This window comes from Muscardinus avellanarius, assembly GCF_963383645.1.
Source record: "Muscardinus avellanarius genome assembly, chromosome: 20".
Taxonomy (NCBI): Eukaryota; Metazoa; Chordata; class Mammalia; order Rodentia; family Gliridae; genus Muscardinus; species Muscardinus avellanarius.
The window spans coordinates 18,784,063-18,808,325 of NC_137806.1; the positions used below are offsets into that span (position 1 = coordinate 18,784,063).

Sequence of the window (24,263 nt, forward strand, 5' to 3'; positions counted from 1 at the left end):
TAGATACACAGGCAACAAAATCTCTTTAGTGCCTGTGACCTGGGCCATGGTTTGGGCCTTCCTCCTGCACATGAAGGGAAGGAGGTGAGGGGTGTGACAGTGCCCTGCCGAGCGGCCGCTCCACCTAACAACTGATGACACTTGTTGCCGTGGGTCAGACCCCATGATGATTTCTCTCCCACAGGTTGACACACTATCATGCTATCATGAATGCACAGCCTATCAACTCTACTCCAGGAGGGGAACTATAAGGCTTTGAGCAGGAGAGCAGAGGGCCAGCTGAGGATGCTCACAGTCAACCCCCCAGATGAGGTCATTGCTAGGCTCCAGGACCAGGGACAGGAGGGGTCAAGGGGCTGCTGAAGCCCATGTGAATTATCTCATTAAGAGTCTTTGAGTTAAGTGTTTCCAAGGGCCCTGGCAGGCTCCTGCTGTAATTTGATGAAATGCTTTGTACAAGAAGAAACAGCCTGTCTCCCCTTCTTCCCACTGTGCATCTCCCTCCACTCTGCCCAGCTCTACTTTCAAGGACCTAGGAGCCATACATGAAGAGAAGGTGTTGGACCTAAGTTGGACCCACACCTGGAAGAGTCCTAATTAGCAGGTGGAGATTTCTAGCATTTGACAATACCTCTCTGAAGCCTGCTAAAAAAGAAGTCATTCCAGGCTTGAACTTGGAGACACTTGAACCGAAGACACTTGCACTTAGGAGTTAGATGCATTCACTGAAGGCCCTTGGAAACATCGACAAGGGGTTTGATGTAGGAAAATAACTCAGAGGGACGCTCTGCAATAGGAAGGCTCCTCTTGCCAAACCCTCATTCATTCATTCATTCATTCATCCATTCATCAAGGAATCTTTGAAGCCGTTTAACACTGACCACGTGAGCCAGGATCTGTGGGAACAGGGATGCATACAGTACTGTTCCTACTCTTGAGACCTTGTTATCCTTGAAGAGAAATGGGCTTAGGAACGGAGATTGAAATGCTGTGAGATGCATGCCACAGGAGTGACCCTGTAGCTCCCCAAGCTCTCTGAGAGCCCAGCCATCTAACTGTGGGGAAGGTCGGAGTAGGTACTAAACACACTGTGCAATCAAGGCAGCTCTCTGCAGAGGGGCTGCTAAGCAGGCTCTTGAACCGAGAGTAATTTGGGCAGCAGAGAAAGAGGAGGGGGCTGGAGACCAAGGGAGCAGCTCTGTAGCAGAGAGTACAGAAATAGAGAGCAGAGTCCAGCCGGACGAATGGTATATGCCTATTAATCCCAGTACTTAGGAGGCAGAGATAGGAGGGTTGCAGGTTTGAGACCAGCCTCAGCGACTTAGTGAGGCCCTTGCAACTCAGTGAGACCCTCTTCTATAAAATAGGGCTGGGGGTGTAGTTTATAGGGAGAACACCTCTTGGTTAAATCCAAAGGAAGGAAGGGAGGGAGGGAGGGAGGGAGGGAGGGAGGGGAGGGGAAGGAGAGAGAAAGAAAAGTCGGTCCACAGAAGCAAGTGAGAGAAGAGGGACCCTTTTCCCTCCCACTCACCCCCCACTCCCCCCCCCCGGTGGCCAGGCCTCACCCTCCCATCTTCCAGGGTGTGCCTGCAGACCTGCCAAAGAGGAAATGAGGCTCAAAGCCATTCCCACTTCCTGGCAGACGGCACCAGCACCTCCAATCCATCTCTCAGATCCAAGGGCACTGAGCTCTGTTCATCTGCTTTTGCTTTTTTGAACGTGACTTTGTGAACATTCCTTCCTCCTGCCTTATCAGCCGGCAGGAGGCTGTTTCTCTTTGCCTGAATTGGGTCTGACTTCATATTTCTTATGTGGTTTGGCTTCAGAATCAAGACAAAATGTCAGCGCCAAGCTGCCTAATAATGGCTGACAGGAGCATGTGTTTAAAACTTAATAAAATACCGCCTGCAAAATTTCTGGCCAAATCCACTTGTGTAAGTATCTAACACCAGGTCTCACCCAGCATATCCTGTTGGGTTCCAGGAGATTGTTTGATTGTTTTTAAATGTGCTCCAAGATGTGGTGATGGTGTAGAGCATGCCATGTGCTGGGCTGTAGAAGCTGTTCGTGTCAGTTGCATTTCTGTTTTCCCCAGAAACTGTGTTGAAGACGTGCTACTGAATGTCTCCTCTGTGCACGTCTCAAGTATTCTCTTGGGAAAATCCTTGCCTATGTTGATGAACATGGTCTGCTTCTTTTGTCTGCCAGTGAAGCCCATGCAGCCTTAGAGTTTTCCTCCAAAGAATCAAATTCTATGCCCAGCATTAGAAATTATGATAGTCTTTTTTGGGGGATACCATCTAAGACCCCCCCTGTAGATGCCTGAAACCACCAATAACACTAGACCACATACATCTCTATTTTTTTCCTAGACATACATACCTACAATGAAGTTTATTTTATGAATTAGGCACAGTAAGATATTAATAGCAATAACAAATAATAATATTACAACCATATACTATAATAAAAGTTACATGATTCCTTGAGCCAAGAGAAATACTGATATTTAATTAATATTATTGATATTAATATTTTATTAATAGGATTCATATTAATATTCTCATACTACTGTTCACCGTGCACAGCTGAAACTCAGAAAGTACGATTATGGCTGAAGGAGACTCCAGTAGTTTACTTTATATCCTGACCCTGACCCTCTTTGATGGACTATCTTATTTATACTCTTAATCTCTATTTTTCTTTTTCTTTTTTTCTTTTTTTTTTTTTTTTTTGCAGTACTGAGGATGGGACCCAGGGGTATTTTACCCTCAAGAGACACCCCAGCCCTAATTTTTATTCTTTATTTTGAAACAGGGTCTCACTGAGTTGCAAAGGGCCTCACTAAGTAGCTGAGGCTGGCCATGAACCACAATCCTCCTGTCTCAGCCTCTCAAATGCTGGGATTACAAGCGTGCACCACCACGCCCAGCTTAATTTCTCTATTCTTTCTTTTCTTCTTTTCTTCTCTTGGGGTGTGGAGAGGGCTAAGAATTGAACTCAGGGGCATTCTACCTCCAAGCAATACCCCATCTCAGTTTTATTTTTTTAGTTTGAAACAGGGTCTTGCTAAGTTGCCGAGAGCTTCTCTAAATTCCTGAAGCTGGCTCTGAACCTACAATCTTCAGCCTCCCAAGTACTGAGGTTACAGGTGTGTGCCACCATGCCAGCCCTGTTTTATACTGTTTAGAATTCTGTAGGCCTCCTCTACGCCTTTTAGAAATGCGTGGGATGTAGTACTTTGGGGGGCGCCGGCAGCCCCATCTTCTGTTTGCATCCACTTAATTAGCATTTGGAAAGGATGGAGACTTCATAGCCTTTTGCAGCTCTGCTTATCTGATTTCCATGAAACTGCTCTCCAAGAATAAATAAATTTTTCAGCCAAAAACTAGTCTTCCCTCCTTAGCCTCCTGGGAATCCAATACCTGTGCACTCTTGCATTACTTGCCTACCCTGGTGAGAGTGCATTTTTAATTGTATTGAAAATGACATCATCAGCAGATCAGAATGTGTTCCTCTAGCAAGTACCTGCCCGCAGTCTGCAAGAGCCTTCCGCAGGGTGGGCACTTGGGGAACTTCCAAATTAAAATGCTGATAAGTATTGAAAAGCTGATGCCATGTCCCCGGGCATATAACTGAAGCCAGAGAGGCTTTTTTTTTTCTTTCTTCCCAGCCAACAAATGTAATTTTAACCCTTAAAGAAGCAATAGGTAGGCAAGCTGTGAGGAGGTGAATTCCTCTAAGGCCAGTGCCAGAGCTGACGTTGCTGAGCAGGGGCTGGAGAGCAAGGAGGTGTGCTATTTAGGGGCACAGCTTCTTAAGGAAGTACAAATCCAAGGGAAGTCGTCTGCTTTCTGTTCTTCTTACCCTGTAGGGGTGATTTATTCATGGTTCCCAAGATAAAGGGCTGCACTTTTATTCAGAAGAGGATTTAGGTTCTAATCAGAGAAGGTTCCTATCAAAGCCATGAGGGGAATTGCAGGTTTGAGGCCAGCGTCAGCAACCTAGTAAGATTCTGTTTAAACAAACAAACAGAAAAAGCTGGGCATGGTGATACATGCCTCTAATCCCAGCACTTGGGAGGCTGAGACAGAAGGATCACAGGTTAGAGGACAGCCCCGGCAATGTAGTGAGCTTCACAGCAATCTAGCAAGATCCTGTTTCAAAACAAAAGATAAAAAGGACTGAGAATATAGCTCTGAGGTATGAGGGTATAGCACTGAGGTAGAATCTTCAGTACCATGAAAAATAAATTATTATTTATAAAGTACCTGGTCCATAACAGGTGCTCATTGCATGTGGGTTCCACTCTTCTCCTTCAATAAGTAACTGGATCCCCACAAAAATTACTTAAAATGAAACGGAAAAATAAAATGGAAGTGGTTGACCAGATGGCTAGGGAAAACGCCACTTGGAATCCCAAGATGAGGTTTAGTGTAGCATCCCCATAATTCACTAGAAATATCTCAGGATTTGGACTGTGGGCTTGACCAGCCCTGCGTGGCAGAAGCAAGTTGATTACTATGGGACTTTCTGTGTCTTCCTCACAGAAGCAGACCTCTTGTTTCATTTAACCAGAAGGGCCGCATTAAAGGTCCTAGGGACATGGCCCTGAGCAGGCTGGAGTCTGGGGCTGCTCTGTTAATCAGGAGGCACGCCCTAATGAACACCTGCCTGCCAGCAGAGTCCCCAGGGGGGATCTGAATAAAGCAGGCTCCCAGCCAGCTGGCCCAGCACTTTGGCTTTCTAGAGAAGCAATAATTATGTACGCCTGTCAAAGCCTTCCCATCGGGCCTCATTCAAATTCACGGATGAGAGACCCCCAACTTTTCTGAGACAGCCCAGACCAGGCTGTATCTTAGAAAAAATATGGAAGAAACTATGTAGACATAAAGGAAGGGATCAAGGGAATAATATATATATAAAAGGGAAGGGGGAAGTGAACACCTGGGAAACTTAAAAAGATTGTTCCCAGGGAGTCTCCATCCTTGAGCTAAATGGCAGAGTCCCTCGGAAGGAGAGAGAGATGTGCTGGAGAGGAAGAAAGCCATTAAAGGAGTGACTGTGGCTATAGTTGTCTGGGGAGAAATGGGAGAGGAAAGGAGGAAGAGGGGGAGGAGGAGGAACAGTTAGGAACAGGGGCATGATGCATCCTTTCTTGGGCATGGGAGTAATGGTTCAATGTACCTATCACAGGCTCTGTCGTGGTGCCTGGAGGTAAATGAGCTGCTTGAAACCTGTGACTTTCTCCAGTCACTGAGCATGAGACATCCTTGTGCATCACCAGCACCAGCACCACCATCTACCTAGCAATTCTCTGCTTCAGACCAGCCCCAAGAGAGTGTCCGGGAGTCATCCCCTTCTGTGTCCTGCTTCCTGGGAGGGCTGACCCAACACTAAATACTCCACCCCGCTGGGTGTCAGTCACTGCATTAGGGTGTAGGGCTACAATACTAATGAAGTGTGACTCCAGCCCCTGGGAGCTTGCTCTGCCTGACAAAAATCCTATTGCCCTTCATAGCAGCAGCTTGAAAGCCTCCCGGACATTTGGGCCTCGGAGGAGCTGTGGCTCGTTGGACCTGCACACCAGCATTTAAAACAAAGTCTTGTGCAGAAGCTTCATTGTGCAGTACGGTGACTGCGGTTAATAACAACATCTTATGTACTTGAGAATTGCCAACAGAGTAGGTTTTGACAGAGTAGTTTTTTGGGTTTTGTTGTTGTTTTGGTTTGGTACTGGTGATGGAACCTAGGGGCGTTCTATTTCTGAGCTATACCCCCAGCCCTATTTTATTCTTTTATTTTGAAACACGGTCTCACTAAGTTGCAGAAAGCCTCACTAAGTGCTAAAACTGGCCGCCAACCCACGATCTACCCACGCCAACCAACTACTGGATTTACAAGTGTGCACTACCACTCACAGCTAACAAAGTAGATTCTAATTCTCCTCCCTAAAAAATAAGTACGTAAGACAATTAGTTAGATTGATTAATCAATCTCATATATATGTAGATCAAAATGCTATGTTGTATTCTATGCCCAATTTTTGTCAATTTAAAAAAAAGTAAATATGCCAGGCAGGGTGGTGCATGCTTGTAATCCCAGTACTTGGAAGGCTGAAACAGGAAGCTCACAGGTTTTTAGCCAGCCTCAGCTACTTAGTGAGGCCCTCTGCAACTTTGTGAGACCCTGTTTCAAAATAAAGATTAAGAAATAGGGCTGGGGGTGTAGCTTGGAGGTAGAATGCCCCCTGGTTCAATTCTAAGTACTGCAAAATAATTAAATTAGTTCATTGCTGGGCTTTGGCAGCAGCCCTAGACTCAAGCCCCATACAGTCCCTAAGTCCTTTAGGGGTTGCTGTCTTGAACACGCTGTTTAGTATCTCTGTAGGCCAATGTCCTCATCTGTAAACCATTGTAGGTTCTTTCAATATTAAGTTGACAGGAATGGAGCTTGCAGCCCAAGCCAGGCAGGAGATGCCCTGCTGGGAGCAAAGGGGCAGCTCAGCACAAGCCCAGCCTTGACCTCTTTTTCACTCAGGAACCTTTGTTTCTTCCCCGCCACTCCTGTGCTGGGGATGAAACCCAGGAGGCACAGCTGCTGGTCCAGGCTCTATGGGGAGCCACACCCCAAGCCCCAGTACTGTTGCTTTCTTTCCTTCCCACTCGGGCACCTGTGACCTGCTCAGTCCCTTCCTAAGTGGAAGATTGGGACAAAGGGCAGTGGTCAGATGCTTGGGCACTGGCCCTTTTAATGCTGGCAACTAAGCAGCCTCCCTTGTCCTTGGACAGGCTTCTGGACATCTCTGGGCCTTGGATTCCTCTGAAGTGCTTGGGTAGAAGGTCTCTGGTGCTTTGCATAACCCTACATTCCCAGGTAACCTGCACCTTCCATGTTACTGTAGGGGCTGAGACCCGCCATGTCTTGGCTGGGGAAGTTTGGCAAAGGTACCTCTCTCCGTGCCTCAGCCTCTCCCCCCACCCCATGTTAAAGGGGTGATCCTGGCATCTCCCCCAGAGGTTTCTGGTATCTAGGACTGAGCGAATTCATGGTAGCACCCAGAGCAGGCTGGACAGGTGCTGGATCAGTGAAGGGTCGCTGCTCTTATTGGCTGCCACATTCACATAGACATCATGATGTGTTGGCTCCTAAACTGGAGGGAAAGGATTTGTCTCAGGTGTGTGGGCTCATGGGCCGGGGTCAGGGCGACCTGCCTGCTGCCTGGAAGAGGCTTTCTGATTTTTCCCCAGGACCTTTCCTCTCTGCTCTGGATGCTCAGGAGCCCAGAAGGCTGCAGCTCCTGTTCTTCACGCCTATCTGCATAAAGAAAGTGGCCTCCCTTTGTTCCTGGGCCCCAAATCTGGGGCTCTGGTCAGAGCCTCCCCGGCTCATCAGTGAGGTGCCAGCTCATCAGTGAGGTGCCACCCCTGAGGGGACCAGGGGAGGAGGGACCGCGGGGACCTGCGGTGCATCCACCCCAAAGGAACTGCACAGAATGACCTCACGCCTCCCTCTCCAATAAAGAGCAGCCAATGCACAAGCACTGGGTTTATTGCGCGCCCCCAGGCTGGAAGTGGAGGACTCGGTGACAGGCAGGGGCTCAGGCATCATTTATCCCAGGCTGCCCTTCCCTCTGTCAGATTTTCAGGGAAGTTAACCCCACCCCCTCCTGTCCAGAAAGTTGAAGATGCACGGTTTCTGCCCGCCGCCGGGACCAAGCCTTTCTGCCATCTCACAGCTGCGGCCACTCCTGAAGGGCAGGAGTCGCCCGTCCATAGGCCTCAGAGCTCCTGAAGCTCTGCCACCAGGTGGTCCTGGCTGTCCCCATCATAGCGGTCACAGTGGCCTCACAGTGACAGCAACTTGTCAGTAACACCCTTGAGCTAAAGGGAGAGAGTATGATTCCTCCCAAAGCGTAACCAGGAGCCTTTTGGCTGTTGCTATTTGCTGTTTTATTTCATTCTTTAAATGCAATTAACTCAGAAGCGGCAATTCCTTTGATTTAGAGTCTGAGATGTCCCAGGGGAATAGTGGCTAAGGAGAATGGGCTGATGAGGAGAATGCTCTGTAGAGTTGAGGCCACTTCACCACTGACCCGGAGAGGCTCTGGGATGAAATCTGCCCTGCCTCCTGCCCAGCGTGGCAGGGATACTGGAAAGACAGGACACCAAGCCAGGGACAGACAGACAGCCAAACTGGCGTCCTAGGCTTAGGGACTACCTGCTAGGCCCTGGGGAGGGGAGGGTGCCCGACCTTTCAGGCCTCAGCCTAACAGTGTGTATGAGTTTCCTGTGGCTGCTGGAACAAATGATCCCTAATCTTGGTGGCTGACTGTGACAGGAGGGCGCTCTCGCGGTTCTGGAGACTCACTCGCTGGAGGGAGCGCTGGCCCCCAGCCTTTTCCAGCTTCCAGAAGTGGCTGGTATTCCAGACCACTGTGTCTCCGAGATCTCTGCAGTCTCTGCCTCTGTCTTAGTGGATCTGTATGTGGCTGTGTCAAAGTCTCTCTTGTAAGATGTGTGATGCAATTTGCGGCCCAGCTGGATGACTTAAGATAAGTCCTCTCAGAAGTGTCAGTGAATCTCACCAATCTTGTGCATAGACGTATAGACGTTCCTATCACTCTGAACTTCATTACGATCTGAGATTATAATACACCAATAAAAGTATATTTTGAAAAACTTAATTATATCTCTTATAATATAAAGTAATATTCCCAGGTTCCAGAGATTTGAATGTGGACCTACATTCTGGGGGCCGCCATTAAGCAGGGTGCAATAAATCATGTCACACAAAAGTCACCCCAACATCAGAGTGCAGGCGCCACAGGAGGGGGGCCCTGGAGAGTGCTGTGGAATTTGTAGAAAAACAAGACCATTGTAGGTGGGGTGGTCAGGGAGGGCTTCATGGGGCAGGTGGACTTGGAGCAGATAAAATGTAAATGGGAAGAGTGGGGAAAGGAAGGTGTGCGCAACAACTTGGAAATAAAAATGCGATCAGCCCAGGCATGGTGGTGCACGCCTGTAATCCAGTACTTGGGAGGCTGAGACAGGAAGACTGCAGACTCGAGGCCAGCCTCAGCATTTTAGTAAGACCCTATTTCAACATCAATTTATAAAGGGCTTGGGGGTTTAGCCCAGGCTAACCTGGAACTTTCTATGCTCTTGCCTGGGCCTCCTGCATTGCTGGGAATATAGGTGTACCATGGCCAGAAATAAATATTTTTAAAGACAATTGGGCAAAGGTGAAGTCGGATAGGAAAGCTCGAGTCCAAGGGTGCCCTAACTACCAGGCTGGCTTTGGGACCACTTAGAAGGTTTGTTTTATAATTCTAAGTCACATACTGAAGAACTAGTATAATACTGAGCGCATGAATCGCCATGGACCAGGCACCGTCCTCGGTTCTCTCTGTGCCCTTACTGATTCGTGTCTGAGGACTCACACATCCTCCTAACAGCACTCTGACGTGTGTGTGGTCATTAGCCTCACTTTGCAGCCAAGGAAACTGAAGCAGATGAGCATTAAGTAACTTATCCCCAATAATGTAAGAAAGCGGCAATATATGTTAGCAGACTAGATTTAAGAGATCAGAGAGGAACCAGATGGTTGTACGGGCTTTTGGGGGAGAATGAGAGGTGCTGAGAATTGAACCCAGAGGCATCCTACCTCTGAGCTACACTCCCAGCCCTTTTTACTTTTTATTTTGTAACAGGGTCTCACTAAGTTGATGAGGCTGGCTACAAACCTGTGATCTTCCTGTCTCAGCCTCTCAAGTACTGAGATTATAAATGTATGGTGCACCACCACTCCTGGCTAGTAATGTTATTTATTTATTTATCTATCTATTTATTTATTTATTTATTTATTTATTTATTTATTTATTTATTTTTGGTGGTACTGGGGTTCCTGGAAACCCTTCTACCTCCTGGCTACACTCCCAGACCTATTTTATATTTTTTTTTAATTTAGAAATAGGGTCTCTTAAGCCAGTGAGTCTGGCCTCAAACCAGTGCCATCCTCCTGTCTCCACCTCTGAAGAGCGGGGATTACAAGCGTGTGCCACCACGCCCGGCTGTAATGTTTTTTAGAACAAGTCAATGAATGGGAACTTTGGGAGGGGAAAGGAAAGGAAGAATCTAAATTTAATAGCAATATAAAGAATAATATTTTAGCATATCCACTTCATTGATTCTGGTTTTTTGCAGAAGAGAAAAACAGGGGCCTGGAGAGTCTATGTAATTTGTCCAACATCATCTATCTGGGACGTACACCTGTCAAGTTTTAAGTAACGAGATAAGTCCTGGTAACACGTGTAATCCCAGTACTTGGGAGTCTAAAACAGGAGGATCGCAGGTTCAAGGCCAGCCTGGGCAATTTAGTGAGACTCTTCGCAACCTAGCAAGATCCTGCTTGAAAACAAAAGGGTTGAAAGTATAGCTCAGAGGCAGAATGCCCTGGAGCTCAATCCCCAGTACCAAATAAAAGAGTGATGGGATGATATGTAAGTGATAAAAAGTATACTGTGAAGAATTGAAGAGGTGCCAGGATGCCACTTCCTCCACCCATTTCTGGAAGTTTCGGTGTCATGTGTTCGTTGCCTAGCCCACAGTGCACACCCGCACACATGCTCAGTGCCACTGAGTCACTACAGTCTCTGGTGCCCCACCTGGAAGGAGACCTGGCCTAATCCGGAATGCTGGGTACAATGGGGATGTGCATGGTTTCCCGATGGAACAGTCCAGAGCCCTGGGGACCTGGTGGGGGCAGAAGCACGGGCTCCAAGCAGAGCATGCTGAAGGGGGGCATTTGTGAAATTTTAGTTGCCAAATAGAAGGCGCCATACACACTTAGAAAAACAATGGGAAAAGAATTTGATATAGAAAAAGCAAAAAAGAAGAGAAAAGCTATTGAATCTGAACAAAGTTAATTCCAGGCAAAAAGAAAATTTGTCTTAAATGCACTGATCTCATGGGGCCGGGCGGCAGCGACCCGGGGCAGGCGGGGCCCGCTGGGCCTGCCGTGCTCAGGCCGGAGCCCGGTGTCCTGTGCAGCTCGGTGGGCTCCAGGCCGGCTTCTGGCCTTGCTCCCAGCCCGACTCCTGCAAAGTTCCCTAAACGTTTACAGCACTAGTAATTGGCAAATTATAATCAGCAGGATTCTGTAAACATCCCTTTGCAGTGCATAACAGCAGAGAGCTTTCTGCCTAGCCAGCAAATTGCTCTAAATGAGTTTAAGAAACTTTTGGAACCATGTAGTTCATTAATCAGCATCATGTCAAGGTAGCTATCATCTTAGTGTAGAAGACCAAGAAATCAAGATGCTGACGCCTGGAACGCTTCCTTTCTTTCTTTCTTTCTTTCTTTCTTTCTTTCTTTCTTTCTTTCTTTCTTTCTTTCTTTCTTTCTGTGGTACTGGGGTTCCTGGAAGCCCTTCTACTTCTGGGTTGCACTCCCAGACCTATTTTTTTAATATACTTTTTATTTTAATTTGGAAACAGGGTCTCTTAAGCCAGCGCAGCTGGCTTCAAACCTGCGCGATCCTCCTGTCTCCACCTCCCAAGCGCGGGGATTACAAGCGTGCGCCACCACGCCCAGCGCTGCCTGAAATGTTTTAAAGCCAGCCTTACAGAGATCGAAAGATTCAGTGCCTGAGTCAGTGAGGATGGGCGAGGTTATGTTGTGATGTCAACCCCTGAGTGTGAGTGTCAGAAAATTTCACTCCTTTCTGAGACTGAGTAATATTCCATCGTGTGTACCCGGACCTACTGTTGAATTCTGGCTTCGCTGTGAGACTGCAGACAGCCCGCCTGATGTCACTCAGTCTCCAAATCCTGATTGCTGAAAGAATATTAACCTCCATTTCATTTATTTTATGGTCCTGGATATTGGGCCTGGGGCATTCTACCTTCAAGCTACATCCCCAGCCCTTTTTATTTATTTATTTATATTTAGAAACAAGGACTCTCTAAGTTCCAGAGGGTCTTGTTAAATAGCTGAGGCTGACCTTGAACCTGCGATCCTCCTGTCTCAGTCTCTCAAGTACTGGGATTAGGGGCATGTGCCACTGTGCCTGGCCTTGATGACCTCTATTTTAGATGACCAGATCATATACGGGGCTTCTCAGCACCATATCAGAGACGTGGTAATGCCCAAGTGAATTCTTTGTAAGCCATAGAGTTAGAAAAAGAAGATAAAGTGTAATGTGAGCAGCTAAAGCAGCATTAGCCTTTATTCCTGTCGTTTCAAGGGCCTTATCCAATCAGGCCCCAGATACTCAGGTCAGCTGGCTCGGCCACTTTCCCCTGCTCCTCCAGCCCCTTTCCACACACCACCTTCCACCCGACCCACTCATTCTGCCAGCAGTGAGTCCAGGAGCTGCATGACAGGTCAATTCTACCAGTCCTAGAGGAATGCCTTATATATGTCCACTTGTGTCCATTGAGAAGCTGGCTTTAAAATTTAACCCCTCCCAAAAGAAATAAAGCTTGCTTCTGTCATTTCCAAGTTTGGGCTAGATCTCTCTCCATAATCGGCAAGAACCCACAATAGTTACTTTCTGGTCGCACTTTACTTTAAAATACCACATTGACCCAGCATGATAACCCACTCCCCCCCTCTATTTCCATTTACTATATTTGAGTTCAGGTGGCTTTTAGTATTTGAAGAAGAAAAAAAGCAAATACAGTCTAAGCGCAAGATTTCTCACCAGTGGAGACTCGAAGCCTGAATGAGCTTCAAGGGCAAACCTCAAAGATTATAAATGTAAATATAAATGTATATTAAGAAATAGCAAGCATCATGGAAGCACCGTGACTGCCTTGAAAAGATGGTGATCATTTGGAGAGAGAAATTATATAGTACATTGTACTTTTCAAAGTGGCCGCGGTGCCCAGAGATGCATTCAATGCTTTGGAACTTGGGCAGACTCCTTTTCGGGGCAGATGGAGGCAGGCAGTGCCGGCCACAGTCTGCCGCAGCCCATACCAGCATTTGTTGAAAGTTTCAGGAGCTCCGGTCTTGGGTTCTACTTCATAATCCATCAGTGTCGGTGTGAGATGTACCACCTGTGTCCTGCTGTAAACCCCAGGGTACAATTTCTCCTATTAATGAAGGAGAGTCTGGCATAAAATCTCATTCCCTGTCGGTTCAGAGACTGCTTTTTGACCTTTTCAAAGTGGGGCATAGGGGGACAGTGGAGGTATGAAGGATTAGGGGGTGTTGGCTTATCAAGTAGAGTTACTTGTTGATTTCTGTCTTCTGAGGAGGAAGCGCCACCATAGCTTTGAACCCAAAGGGGCAGTTTAAGCAGGTGTCACTGGTCAATTAGTGGTCATTGAAGAAGACGAGGGGAAACATCTGTTAATCCTCGCTTCATCTCTGGGATGCCCGTTTCCTCTGTACCGTGGACAACCTCACAGCCTAATGATGAGGACTGAACCTACTGGTACTTGTAAAGTGCTTAGAACAGTGTTTGCCACACAGCAAACACAGGCAGTCTTTGACTCAATGTAAAATTTTGGGCTTTCATTATGGTGCAAAACCAATATACTTTCAGCAGAGCCCAGGGTTTGAATTTTGATTTCAAGTCTTCTCCCCGGGTATGATATGGGATATGGCCCTCTCTCAAAATGCTGGGCAGAGGCAGCTCCAGGTTGGTCACACGACCATGAAGGGAAAATAACCTCTAATCTGCAGTGTGCTGTGCTAGGCTGCTCAGCTCTCGGAGCTTAGGTGTAGTAAATGCATTTTGACGTAATGATATTTTCTACTTCTGAGGGGTTTATTGGAAAGTAACTATCATAAGTACAATAGCATCTGTGAATATGTTTATTAAACTTTTTTTGTTTTTTTTGTTTGTTTGTTTTTTGGTGGTACTGGGGTTCCTGGAAGCCCTTCTACCTCTGAGATACACTCCCAGCCCTATTTTTATATTTTTATTTGGAAACAGGGTCTCTTAAGCCAGCGCGGCTGGCTTCGAACCAGCGCGATTCTCCTGTCTCCACCTCCCAAACCCAGGGATTACAAGCGTGCGTCACCATGCCCGGCTATTAAACATATTTTGAAAGCTGGCAGTATAGCTTAGTAGTGTAGCCCTTGACTAGCATGCCTGAAGACCCGAGTCCAATTCCCCAGCACCCACAGAAAATAAATTTAAAAATTAAACATATATATAAACATATACATATAATATATATTAAATATAATATTGGTGCTGAGGGTTGAACCCAGGGACATTCTACCTCTGAGCTATACCCCCAGTCCTTCTTTTTATTCTTTATTTTGAAACAGGGTCTCGCTAAGTTGTGGAGGGCCTCAGTAAGTAGCTGAGGCTCGCTACTGTCTCAGCCTCCCAAGTACTGGGATTACAAGCATGCGCCACCACACCCGGCATATATACATTAAATAAGGCGTCCTGTCAATTCAACATGAAGCGTGAAGGAAAGTCACTGGGTTTAACAGCCCTGCCACAGAGCACCTGTGAACAAACAAGGCTACTAGGACGACTAGGCAACAGGACGAGTGCTCATCTTACACCCTTCATTTCCCTCTGCTCAGTGGAATCCTCATTGTCTATTCCTTTGGGTTTTATAAAAGCCACTGGCATTTACCTACAGTGCCTGGGCTTTGAGCCATCCCACTGAAACTGTGATAGAAAGCGGAGATCACGTGTTTTTAAGAAAAGTATTCTTCGTCTCTCAACCTTTCCCCCTTTGTCTTGTCCCCGCAGCCCAAGCTTTTGGCCAAGGAGCTTCTTGACCTCGTGGCATCTCACTTCAACCTGAAGGAAAAGGAGTACTTTGGAATCGCATTCACAGATGAGACGTAAGTGCTGGCCTCGGCCCTCAGAGGGGCGGAGAAGGGCAGCCCCCGAGGGGCAGGGAAGGGCAGCGCTGACACTGCGCGGTCCCAGCTGGGAGCGGAGGCATCAGACACAGGCCATTTGGGTCCCGTGGTCCGGGGTCAGTCCAAGTTCATCCTCTGAATTTCAAAAGTCCTGTGATCATGCTTGGGACAGACAAGGGATGTGATTAGGGTGGTGCCACTATTATGAAATTATTAGGTAAACTTGTTCTTACAATCAAGCAGATTTCGTGTTCAGACTGAAATGTTTATTTAAAAAAATAAAAGAAATAGATCTGTATGGGTTTGTTTTTCATGAAAGTTAAGTAAAAACTTCTGGAGAAATTAAACATTTCTCTCCAGTATTGGAATCGCCATAACAGGAAGTAAATTTGATGATAAATTCAAAACAAAGAATAGCTGGACAGTTTCACTGTCTGAGTAGAAGTAGAATATTTAAAAAATCAAAAATTCAGATATCTCAGATGATGAAAAATAGGTTTGCTTTCAATGGTCTTTCAGTTTGGCCCTGTAAGGCGGTGTTACACAATCCGAGGAAGGAATATCTTTTCTTTTCTAAGATTTCAATTTTCTTCTCAATGTTATTGAAAGAGAGCAGTGAATACCTGCCAAAATTCCTAGATAAGAATAAACTATTCTAAGCAAATGTTTCATAATTCTTTTTCCTCTGGGTATATACACATATACACAGATGTGCCCTCCTCTAGTCTATAGAATTATGAAGGTGATTTCCTAAAATGTTCATCGACCAGGGGTTCTGTTAGAGGGCAGACAAGAGTCCAGGGGAGCCCAGGCCCTAGGAATCAGGTGGGGCCGTTGAGGCAGGACTGGTTCTGAGCAAGAAGAGGCAGGCCCACACTGTGCAGAAGGAGAGGGGACCATATTTATCTTCACACGAGGACAGTGAGCCTCGGGAAGCCACAAATGGACCAGATGGCCGTATGACTTATTGTCCAAATGGAGACACTGTGAATAGAAGGGGCTATAAGTGGGGGCTCTGTTGGGCTAAGTGGAGCATCTGTTCCCTATAAATTAGTGACGTCTGGGACAGCAGTGTGTTGAGGAGTAGGAGCAAGGCCTTGTCTTTCTCAAGAAAGGAGCGAGGTTGTGCCTGGTGCCGGAGCCTGGGTACTGAGGAGGCAGGGGCGCTGGAAGGAGTCGCCATGCCTGCGAGCTCGGCTGTGAGGACGCGAGCAGCCGGCGCCAGCATGAACAAAACAAAAGCCCCAGAACACACTTTTTTAGCAACCGCACTTCTAGAACAATCTCTTTCACAACTGCAGATGTTTTCCACCTTTCCTCTGGAGAATCACTGGAAACCCCTCCACTTGATACTGTTCTCCTTGATTAGAAGGAAACCATAGGCTTCAATTAATCACACGCCCATTGTTCCCATTTCCAACTAAGCTCACGTGACCAAAACATTCCATGAACTCTAGATGAGTCCCAATTAGACTGCCCTTTTGAGTCAACAAGAATCAAAGGACAATCGTGTTACTCCTGGGCCCAAGAGGTAGCACGTTCCCGGCCTCACAGCACTGGCCAGAAGTTATCGTCTGGCAGGAAAGGAGAAAGTCACTCTTCTTCCAGGAGGGACAAGTGCACAAAAATCGCACACCAGAGGCGTTCTCGCTGACCGCGTAACTTAGAGGAAGAAAGATTTATTTGCTCAGTTTTTTTGTTGTTGTTGGTGGTGGTATTTTTGTTTTATTTTGTTTTATTTTGAGATTTGAAGATCTTGGCGTTTCAGTCCATATTAGGCCGGGCCACGTCTGTGGAGCTCAGGGGAGGGTGGGGGAAAGCAGAGAGGAGAGAGCGAAGCTCCTCTCACATCGTGGAGGCCGGAACCAAGAGAGAGCACGCAAGCAAGGGGACTCAAGGACACAAGCAGGGTCCCAAGGCCACAGCCCCGGACACGCCTTCCCCAGCCTCACACCACCTGCCCAGGTGACCACCCAGGCCGGGTAAATTCATCACAGTGGATTTACACACCGATGACCCAATTATATCAACTTTGAATATTAAAACGCGAGCTCCTGAGGGCACGTTTTGTATGTATCTAACCACAGCTGGGGGTGGGGGTTGCAGGCTTAAGAAAAGTGCACTCTCTCCATCACGTCCCCTTGAATCTAGCTAGGTGAGAAGGTCTCTCCAGCAATGGCAGGAATGGCGGTGGCCAGGAGGGGCTCAGTGGGAAAGAGCTGGAGCTGGCAGATGGTTCCAAAACAAAAACTGGCACATGTGCCTGCCATAGTGGGGAGAAAGGGCACGCATCAGAGGCCCAGAGGAAGCCTAGAACAAGCACCTCCGAGGGGCTGGCACAAGGACACAGACCAAGGGAGCAGGGGCCGTGACTCACAGACGGCCCGTCTTGGCCTGGCCACACCAGGGCCAGCAAATTGCTGGGGCCTCTTTGCTAATCTGAACTTTCCTCCTTTTCCTGGAAGGAAAGAGAACAAAAGCTGCCCCACAGAATTGTGCCTGTGGGTGTGACCTGGCCTGGCCTGGCCTAGGCAGGAAGCACCAGCCCTAGAGCTTGTCCCCAGCCCTTTCTCTGTGTGCCTGTGACACTAATATGAGGCCACTAATAGCTGTGTTTTCAAGTTGTGTGTGTACACTGTGGTGTGTGTGTGTGTGTGTGTGTGTGTGTGTGTGTGCATGTATGTGTGATTGAGGATACGTTCCGTTTCATAATAAAATGCAACAGAGGCTTCGTCTTTTGTGATAGCCCCTGGTATAACGCATGTATTTGACTTTTTCCTAATGCAAATCCAGCAAACTTTAACACTTAGAAAGTGCTTGTAGCCGGGGATGGTAGAGCACGCTTGTAATCCCCGCGCTTGGGAGGCGGAGACAGGAGGATTGCACAGGTTTGAAGCCAGCCTCGCTGGTTTAAGAGACCCTGTTTCCAAATAAAAAAGTATAAAATAGGTCTAGGAGTGTAGCCTGGAGGTAGAAGGGTTTCCAGGAACCCCAGTACCACAGAAGAAGAAGAAGAAGAAGGAGAAGGAGAAGGAGAAGGAGAAGAGGAAGAAGAGGAAGAAGAAGAAGAAGCTTGTCTACTGTAAAATACTGTTCAAGTGCAAGATATTATTACCAGCTGCATTACCATTCCTCGAGGTAAAATGTCTAATGGAACATTTGACTCTTAGGTCACCTGCTTTCCGTGATTCTTTCAATATTAACTGCTGTTGATGATGTTTTGTGGGGTCTAGATGGGACAAGAGAAAAAACATATATAAAACAGAATACAGACAGGAAAATGGAAGTTCCTCTAGACTTCCCTCGCCCACAAGTTATATTCATTAATAAAGTGTCTAGGTTCACATTGTAAGGCTTTGTCCTCGAGGATGTTCAATATTGTCAGTAGCCAATCATTTTCAGCATTAATACTAGCTCTGCCTTCTCTTTTTTCATTTTTTAGCTTCTTTATTGAAGTAATTAGACTTAGGGATGAGGTGCAAAGACATCCTCCACCCACTTTCCCAAATCCCAGGATCTTAAAAAACAATGTCATATTTCTTAAAGCTAAGAAACCAAACTATTACAGGAGACTGAGGCAGAATACTGGGAAGTTGGAGGCCAGCCTGGGCAACTCAGTGAGGCCCTTTCTCAAAATAGCTCCATATGCAAGGTCCTGGGTTAAATCCTCAATACTGCAGGGGAGGGGTGTCAAGAAATTAATATTAGCCAGGAGTGGTGGCTCACCCTTGTAATCCCAGCATTCAGGAGGCTGAGACCGGAGGATCGCGGTTTGCAGACAGCCTCAGCTACTTAGTGAGGCCCTCTGCAACTCAGTGAGACCTGGTTTCAAAATAAAGAATAAAAAAAAAAAAAAACAGGGCAGGGGGTATAGCTCGGAGGTCAAATGCCCCTGGGTTCCATCCCCAGACCCGCAAAAAATAATTAATATTGGGACTAAGTTAACTAAACCATAGACTTTATTCAGATTTCACCAGTTTTTCTATAAATGTCTTTGTCTATTCTAGGATTCAACTGCATTTAGCCTCTTTTTATGTATTAATCAGTTTTTGCATCATTGTGACCAAAATACCTGGGGAGAACAACTCAAGGAAGAAAGGTTTATTTGACTCAGAGTTTCAGAGGTCAGTCCATGGTCAGCTAGCTCCAAGCAGAGTGGAAGAAAGCCACTCAGGGCAGCTGGAAGCAAAGAGAAAGAGACAGAGGAGGGTGAGGGTAGATAAAGTGCTCAAGGCCCTGCCCTCAGCACCCCATACTCACCTTCCTGCAAGTACCACCCTGTAAGTCCATTCACATTGATAATCCCTCCATAGATTTATCCACTGATGAGGTTAGAGCACTGATCCAGTTATTTCATCTCTCAACATTTTGCCATTGCTAACACATGAGCTTTTCTGGGAGATGTGGCATATCCAAACCACAGCATTTTATTTTTATAAATTCTGTCCAAAAAGAAGACAGGCATGGTGGCGCACGCTTGTAATCCCCGCGCTTGGGAGGCTGAGACAGGAGGATCGCACAGGTTCGAAGCCAGCCTCAGCTACTTAGTGAGGCTCTCAGCAATTTAGTGAGACCCTGTTTCCAATTAAAATATTAAATAGGTCTAGGAGTATAGCCCGGAGGTAAAAAGCCTCTGGGTTCCACTGCCAGTACCACCAAAATAAATAAATAAATAAATAAATAAATAAATAAATTCTGTCAAAAAAAAAAAGATACCTATGGTCATCTGTCAGTAACCTGAATATTTGATGATGTGTACACACAAGGACATTTGGTCACCTTTAATACATTCTGAAACAAAGTAAGAGCCTGGCATACATTCAGTCTTAAAACACTTGCCTGAGTCATAGTCTCAACCTTAGTTACACATTGGAAGCACCTAGAACTCTTTATAAAATACCCATTTCTGGGGCCTCCCTGCAGATGTTCTAATTTAATTAGTCTGGGTGTGGCCTGGGCACTGGGATTTTTCAAAGCTCCCCGGTGGATTCTAACGTGCTAACGAGTTTAAAACCCCTGTTCTAGAGAAAGTACTGGAGTTAATTTCCTCTGCTCGCTTCTTCAGCTCCCAGCAGAGAAGGCGATTCTAATTCAGTGTTGAATTTTGGGGGCCAGTGCTAACAGATCCCAAACGCAGCGTTGTAGACCATCTCCCCTTTAGGCTCCACTCCTAACAGTTTGAGAACCATCTCCACCGTTCAGCTTTTGTGTTCCTGTGTACACAAAACGCATAACTGAGATTTTAATTAATCAAACGTTGGTATCCACCATTTAGAGAAAGCTATTTTTGTTACATTTTGTTAAATACGTTTTTCTGTTTTATTCACACGGCTGCTTTAACTCCCAGGTTTTAATTATTTTTTGGAATTGTTGACTGAGGGGGGACAGAGATCCCACCATCAAAAGCCAAAACTAAGCAACAGTTAGACTAGTCAGCAGAAATAGACACACCCCAAGTGACGTGTTTGCCATAGTACATTTCAACTTTAATTTGAATCTCCTATTTCAAATTTATGAATTGCTCGTTGAGTGCTATAAATGAGTATCCACGCATTAAAACAAATCCATGCATAAAAACAAAGCCCCTTAAGAATTACTTTGAGATTTGAGGGAGAAAGAGAACAAACGTGGTTCGATATTACTGTGTACTTTAAAAACTGAGTATGGTTAGAATGTCCCTTCCCAACCAATTAAGAAAATGAGTAGTTCTCAACCTACTATTTCAGCACAAACCCCTTTGACATTTGTTAAGAAGTTACATTCTTTCTCCTTCTCCACAAAAGATTATGTACAAAATTTTTGCTTACAGGTGAAGGGGGGGTCACAGAAACCCTGAAGTCAGGATCCTAGCCTGAGAACCTACATGGAGCGGGGCGTGGTGGCGCACGCTTGTAATCCCCGCATTCGGGAGGCTGAGAGCGGAGGATCATGGTTTGCGGTCCGCCTCAGCTACTTAGTGAGGCCCTTTGCAGCTCAGTGAGACCTTGTTTCAAAATAAAGAATAAAAATGAAGGCTGGGGGTGTAGCTCAGAGGTAGAATGTCCCTGAGTCGTTCCATCTCCAATACCACACACACACACACACACACACACACACACACACACACACAAAGCCTGGTTGTATGGTAATCGATTTAGGATATTTTTCCACAGCGTCCTGTCTTATTTAATTGAATTTCCTAATTGTTGCTGCTTGTGGATTTGGTTTTACCCAAAGAAAGAAGGTCTGCAGTGGCCTGACTTGTTGGCAGTGCGTTGTGGACCTACGGCTGGGAGCTGTAGGTGGGAGCACATCCTATTCTGCACGGTCTTTACGTCTGTGTCCGCTTGAATACAACCATGGCCGCCACTGGCCGGGACATCTGTGAAAGGTCCAGTTGCAGAGAATCCCCGGCCACATGCTCGTCCACAATTTAAGAAATGAACAAAACACAAAAAGCAATTTTCCAATTGTGGAAGAAAGAACAAGCAGAAGCAACTCTGGGAATGTAATTTAATTAGAAGTGGGCTTGGGTTTCCAATCCTTAACTCCTGTAGGTTGAGACAGGAGGAAGTCAATGGCTACGGCCTTGGTGCCTGGATTGTAATCCTTGCTTCTGGGAACTTGGCGTTCAGTGGTCATCACTACCCCTGAGAAGAGCACCGCACTGTCAGATATTACGGCAAACCACAGGACCTTATGTTTAGTGACCAGAGAAGTGATTGAGTTTAAGTCTTTCTGTGTGTAGCTAAGATATGGAGGAGAGAGGAGGAGGGGGGAGGGGAAGGAGGAGGAGGAGGAAGAGAAGGAGGGGTAGGAGAGAGGAGGAGGGGGAGAGGGGAGGAGGGGAGGGGGAGTAGAAGAAGGAGAAGGTGGAGGAGAGAGGGGGAGGAGAGAAGGAGGAGGAAGAGGAGGACAATGATGACGACATTGGTATCACACAAGGGGGACTTAGAGACCCCAGCTTTCTTCTCGCTTGATTTTTCTTTATCAGTGCAAATGCCATCAAGGAGCCTGGAGCCCTGACCCAGTGAATAGAGTGAATTCTTCATCTGGGACCATTTATTCAGGGTGGAAGCGGTGTCTATGCCTGGTGACAGTCACTGAGCCTACAAGAATGTTTATCTCTGGGGCCCATTGTAAAGCTGATGGGTTCATTTTCTTAACAAATAATTTATTTAGCATCCATTATTAACCACTGGAGATACAGAAATAACTGGTCTTTGATCCCTTGTCCAGCTTGTGTTTGTAGTTTAAGAGATCATTAATAAAGCCTGAAAGCCGGGCGCTCACTTTTGGGAGGCTGAGACAGGAAGATCTGGGTTCATGGCCAGCTTCAGCTACTAAGTAGTGAGGCCCTTTGCAACTCAGTGAGACCCTGTTTCAAAATAAGACTAAAAAATAAGTCTGGGGTGTAGCTCGAAGGTAGAATGCCCCTGGGTTTCATCCCAGGTATCGCAAAAAAAAAAAATAATAATAATAATAATTAAAAGAAAATAAAGCCTAGGGTGGTGACACACACCTGTAATCCCAGTATTTGGGTAGCTGAGTCAGGAGGATCACAAGTTCTAGGACAGTGCAGAGTAACTTAGGGATACCCTGTTTCAAAATTTAAAAACAAAACAAAACGGGGCTGGTGGTGTACCTCAGAAGCAGAATACCACTGTATTCAATCCCTAGTGCTCATTCACACATAATTAGTAAGACATAATGTAGATGTTATAAAGAAAATTTGAAATGTCTTTAAGACAACATAGGAGAGCAAACAATTTCTCAATACATAAAAAAGCAAAGCCAGAAATTCCAGTTGAACCAATAGTCCATGGTTTGCTAATCTTGTTTCCCCCAAATATACCCTTCTTACTATTTCTCTGCTATTTGAGGGTTTCTAGTTAAATCAGTGTCCCTGGCTCTCCATGATGAGCGTGTATATTTTGGAATTAAGGACCGTAAATAGCTAAACATTCTTCCATTTGAAGAGATCCCCACCTCACCTCCCTCCAGCGACATTTGTAAGAATTTCATACCCTTGCTCCGGCTTTCCCTAGAAATTCATTCCATCTGAAATAACCTTTCTACCATAAAAACATCTAAAAGGTGCACAATATCATTCTCCCCTCAGGTCCCGAGAGGGGATTGGTTCAAATAGACTTAGCCCACACCTCCTCCCTCCAGTAACTCTATAAAACAAGCTCTCCAGAGGCCAGCGTATTGAAGGTGCCAACATCTGACCCCCCAAAAAATCTATTTGTATTATATGTAGTAGCTAAAAGCAATCTATTAAATAAATGCATCCAATTTCTAGTGCCCGGAAGCAATTACATATTTATTACTGGCCCAACAGTTCCACTGACTGCAGCCATAAACCAAATGAGCGCCATCTTGTTCAGCCTTAAAGATAATCATCAGTGAGATAATAACAAAAATATTTGTCTGCTGGGGAACCATGTGTTTGTTTGTTTGCTTGTTTGTTTTGGGCTTTGATGTTGGCAAAGACCCTAGCTCACATTCTCGAATGCAAAAAATCAGTGGGTGTCAGGACAGCCAAGTTATCGGGCATCTCTTAGTTAAACTGCGGAAGAAATGCTGCTGTTACCTCTTTGCTCTTCATCATACCCTAACTCAAAAGGGGGAAAAAAGAAGTTTGAGAGAGGAACCTGGTATCAGTACAATGCAGTGGCTAATAGGGCAGAAAGAGCCTTCTCCGGGGAGAAATCCCAAACCCTGTTTGGTATAGGAACTGAGACTTCACGTCCAATAAAAGGAGTGAAAAACATATCTTAACAGATCTACTGCAGCCAAAACCAGTGACCAGAATCAGAATTACACTTTTTACTTTGTGTGTGTGTGTGTGTGTGTGTGTGTGTGTGTGTGTGTGTGTGTCTGTGCTCAACCCCCAGCCCTATTTAATTTTTCATTTTGACACACGGTGTCATTAAGTTGCTGAGGGCCTCCCTAACTTGCTGAGGCTGGCCTCAGACCTGATACCCTCCTGTCTCAGCCTCTCGCATACTGGGATTACAGGCGTGCACCACTCTTCTGCTCCTGCCAGGCCCTCTATCAAGAAAATTTAAGACAAAAAGGCAACATTTAAATCAACTTCGTTTTTGGATGGATCTCTCCTGTAGGGAGTCATTCAGTCTGTAAGCAAACACTTCTTGGTGCCCCACATATTTGCCAGACACTGGGTTAGGTTCTAGGGATGTAGACCCAATTGCCATCCCTAGAGCCGCAACTGTGGGCTTAATAGAGGGTTTTTTTTTTCATTTTGTTTTATTTTCTTGTTCAAGTATGAAGTATCAGAAAGAGGATGGACACCTCTAGTGTATGTGTATATAGGAACAGATGTTTTTATACAGTGATGCACACAAATTGTGTTGCATTATACACAGAATATGCCAGCCTTTCATGCAAATATATGTATAGACATATATACATACA

At 46.0% G+C, this 24,263-nt stretch overlaps 1 protein-coding gene across 6 annotated transcripts in view; it reads left to right on the top strand.

Annotated features, from left to right (window-relative positions):
• The window catches only part of FRMD4A (FERM domain containing 4A), a gene marked incomplete at both ends in the record, with an annotated part of 621,402 nt that overhangs the window by 453,396 nt on the left and 143,743 nt on the right, over positions 1–24,263 (top strand). For all 6 annotated transcript variants that reach the window (XM_080717053.1, XM_080717052.1, XM_080717050.1 and 3 more), the window contains one exon: positions 14,728–14,822. In XM_080717053.1, the coding sequence (XP_080573179.1) occupies positions 14,728–14,822 (95 nt within the window). The remainder of the gene's footprint in view (positions 1–14,727; positions 14,823–24,263) is intronic.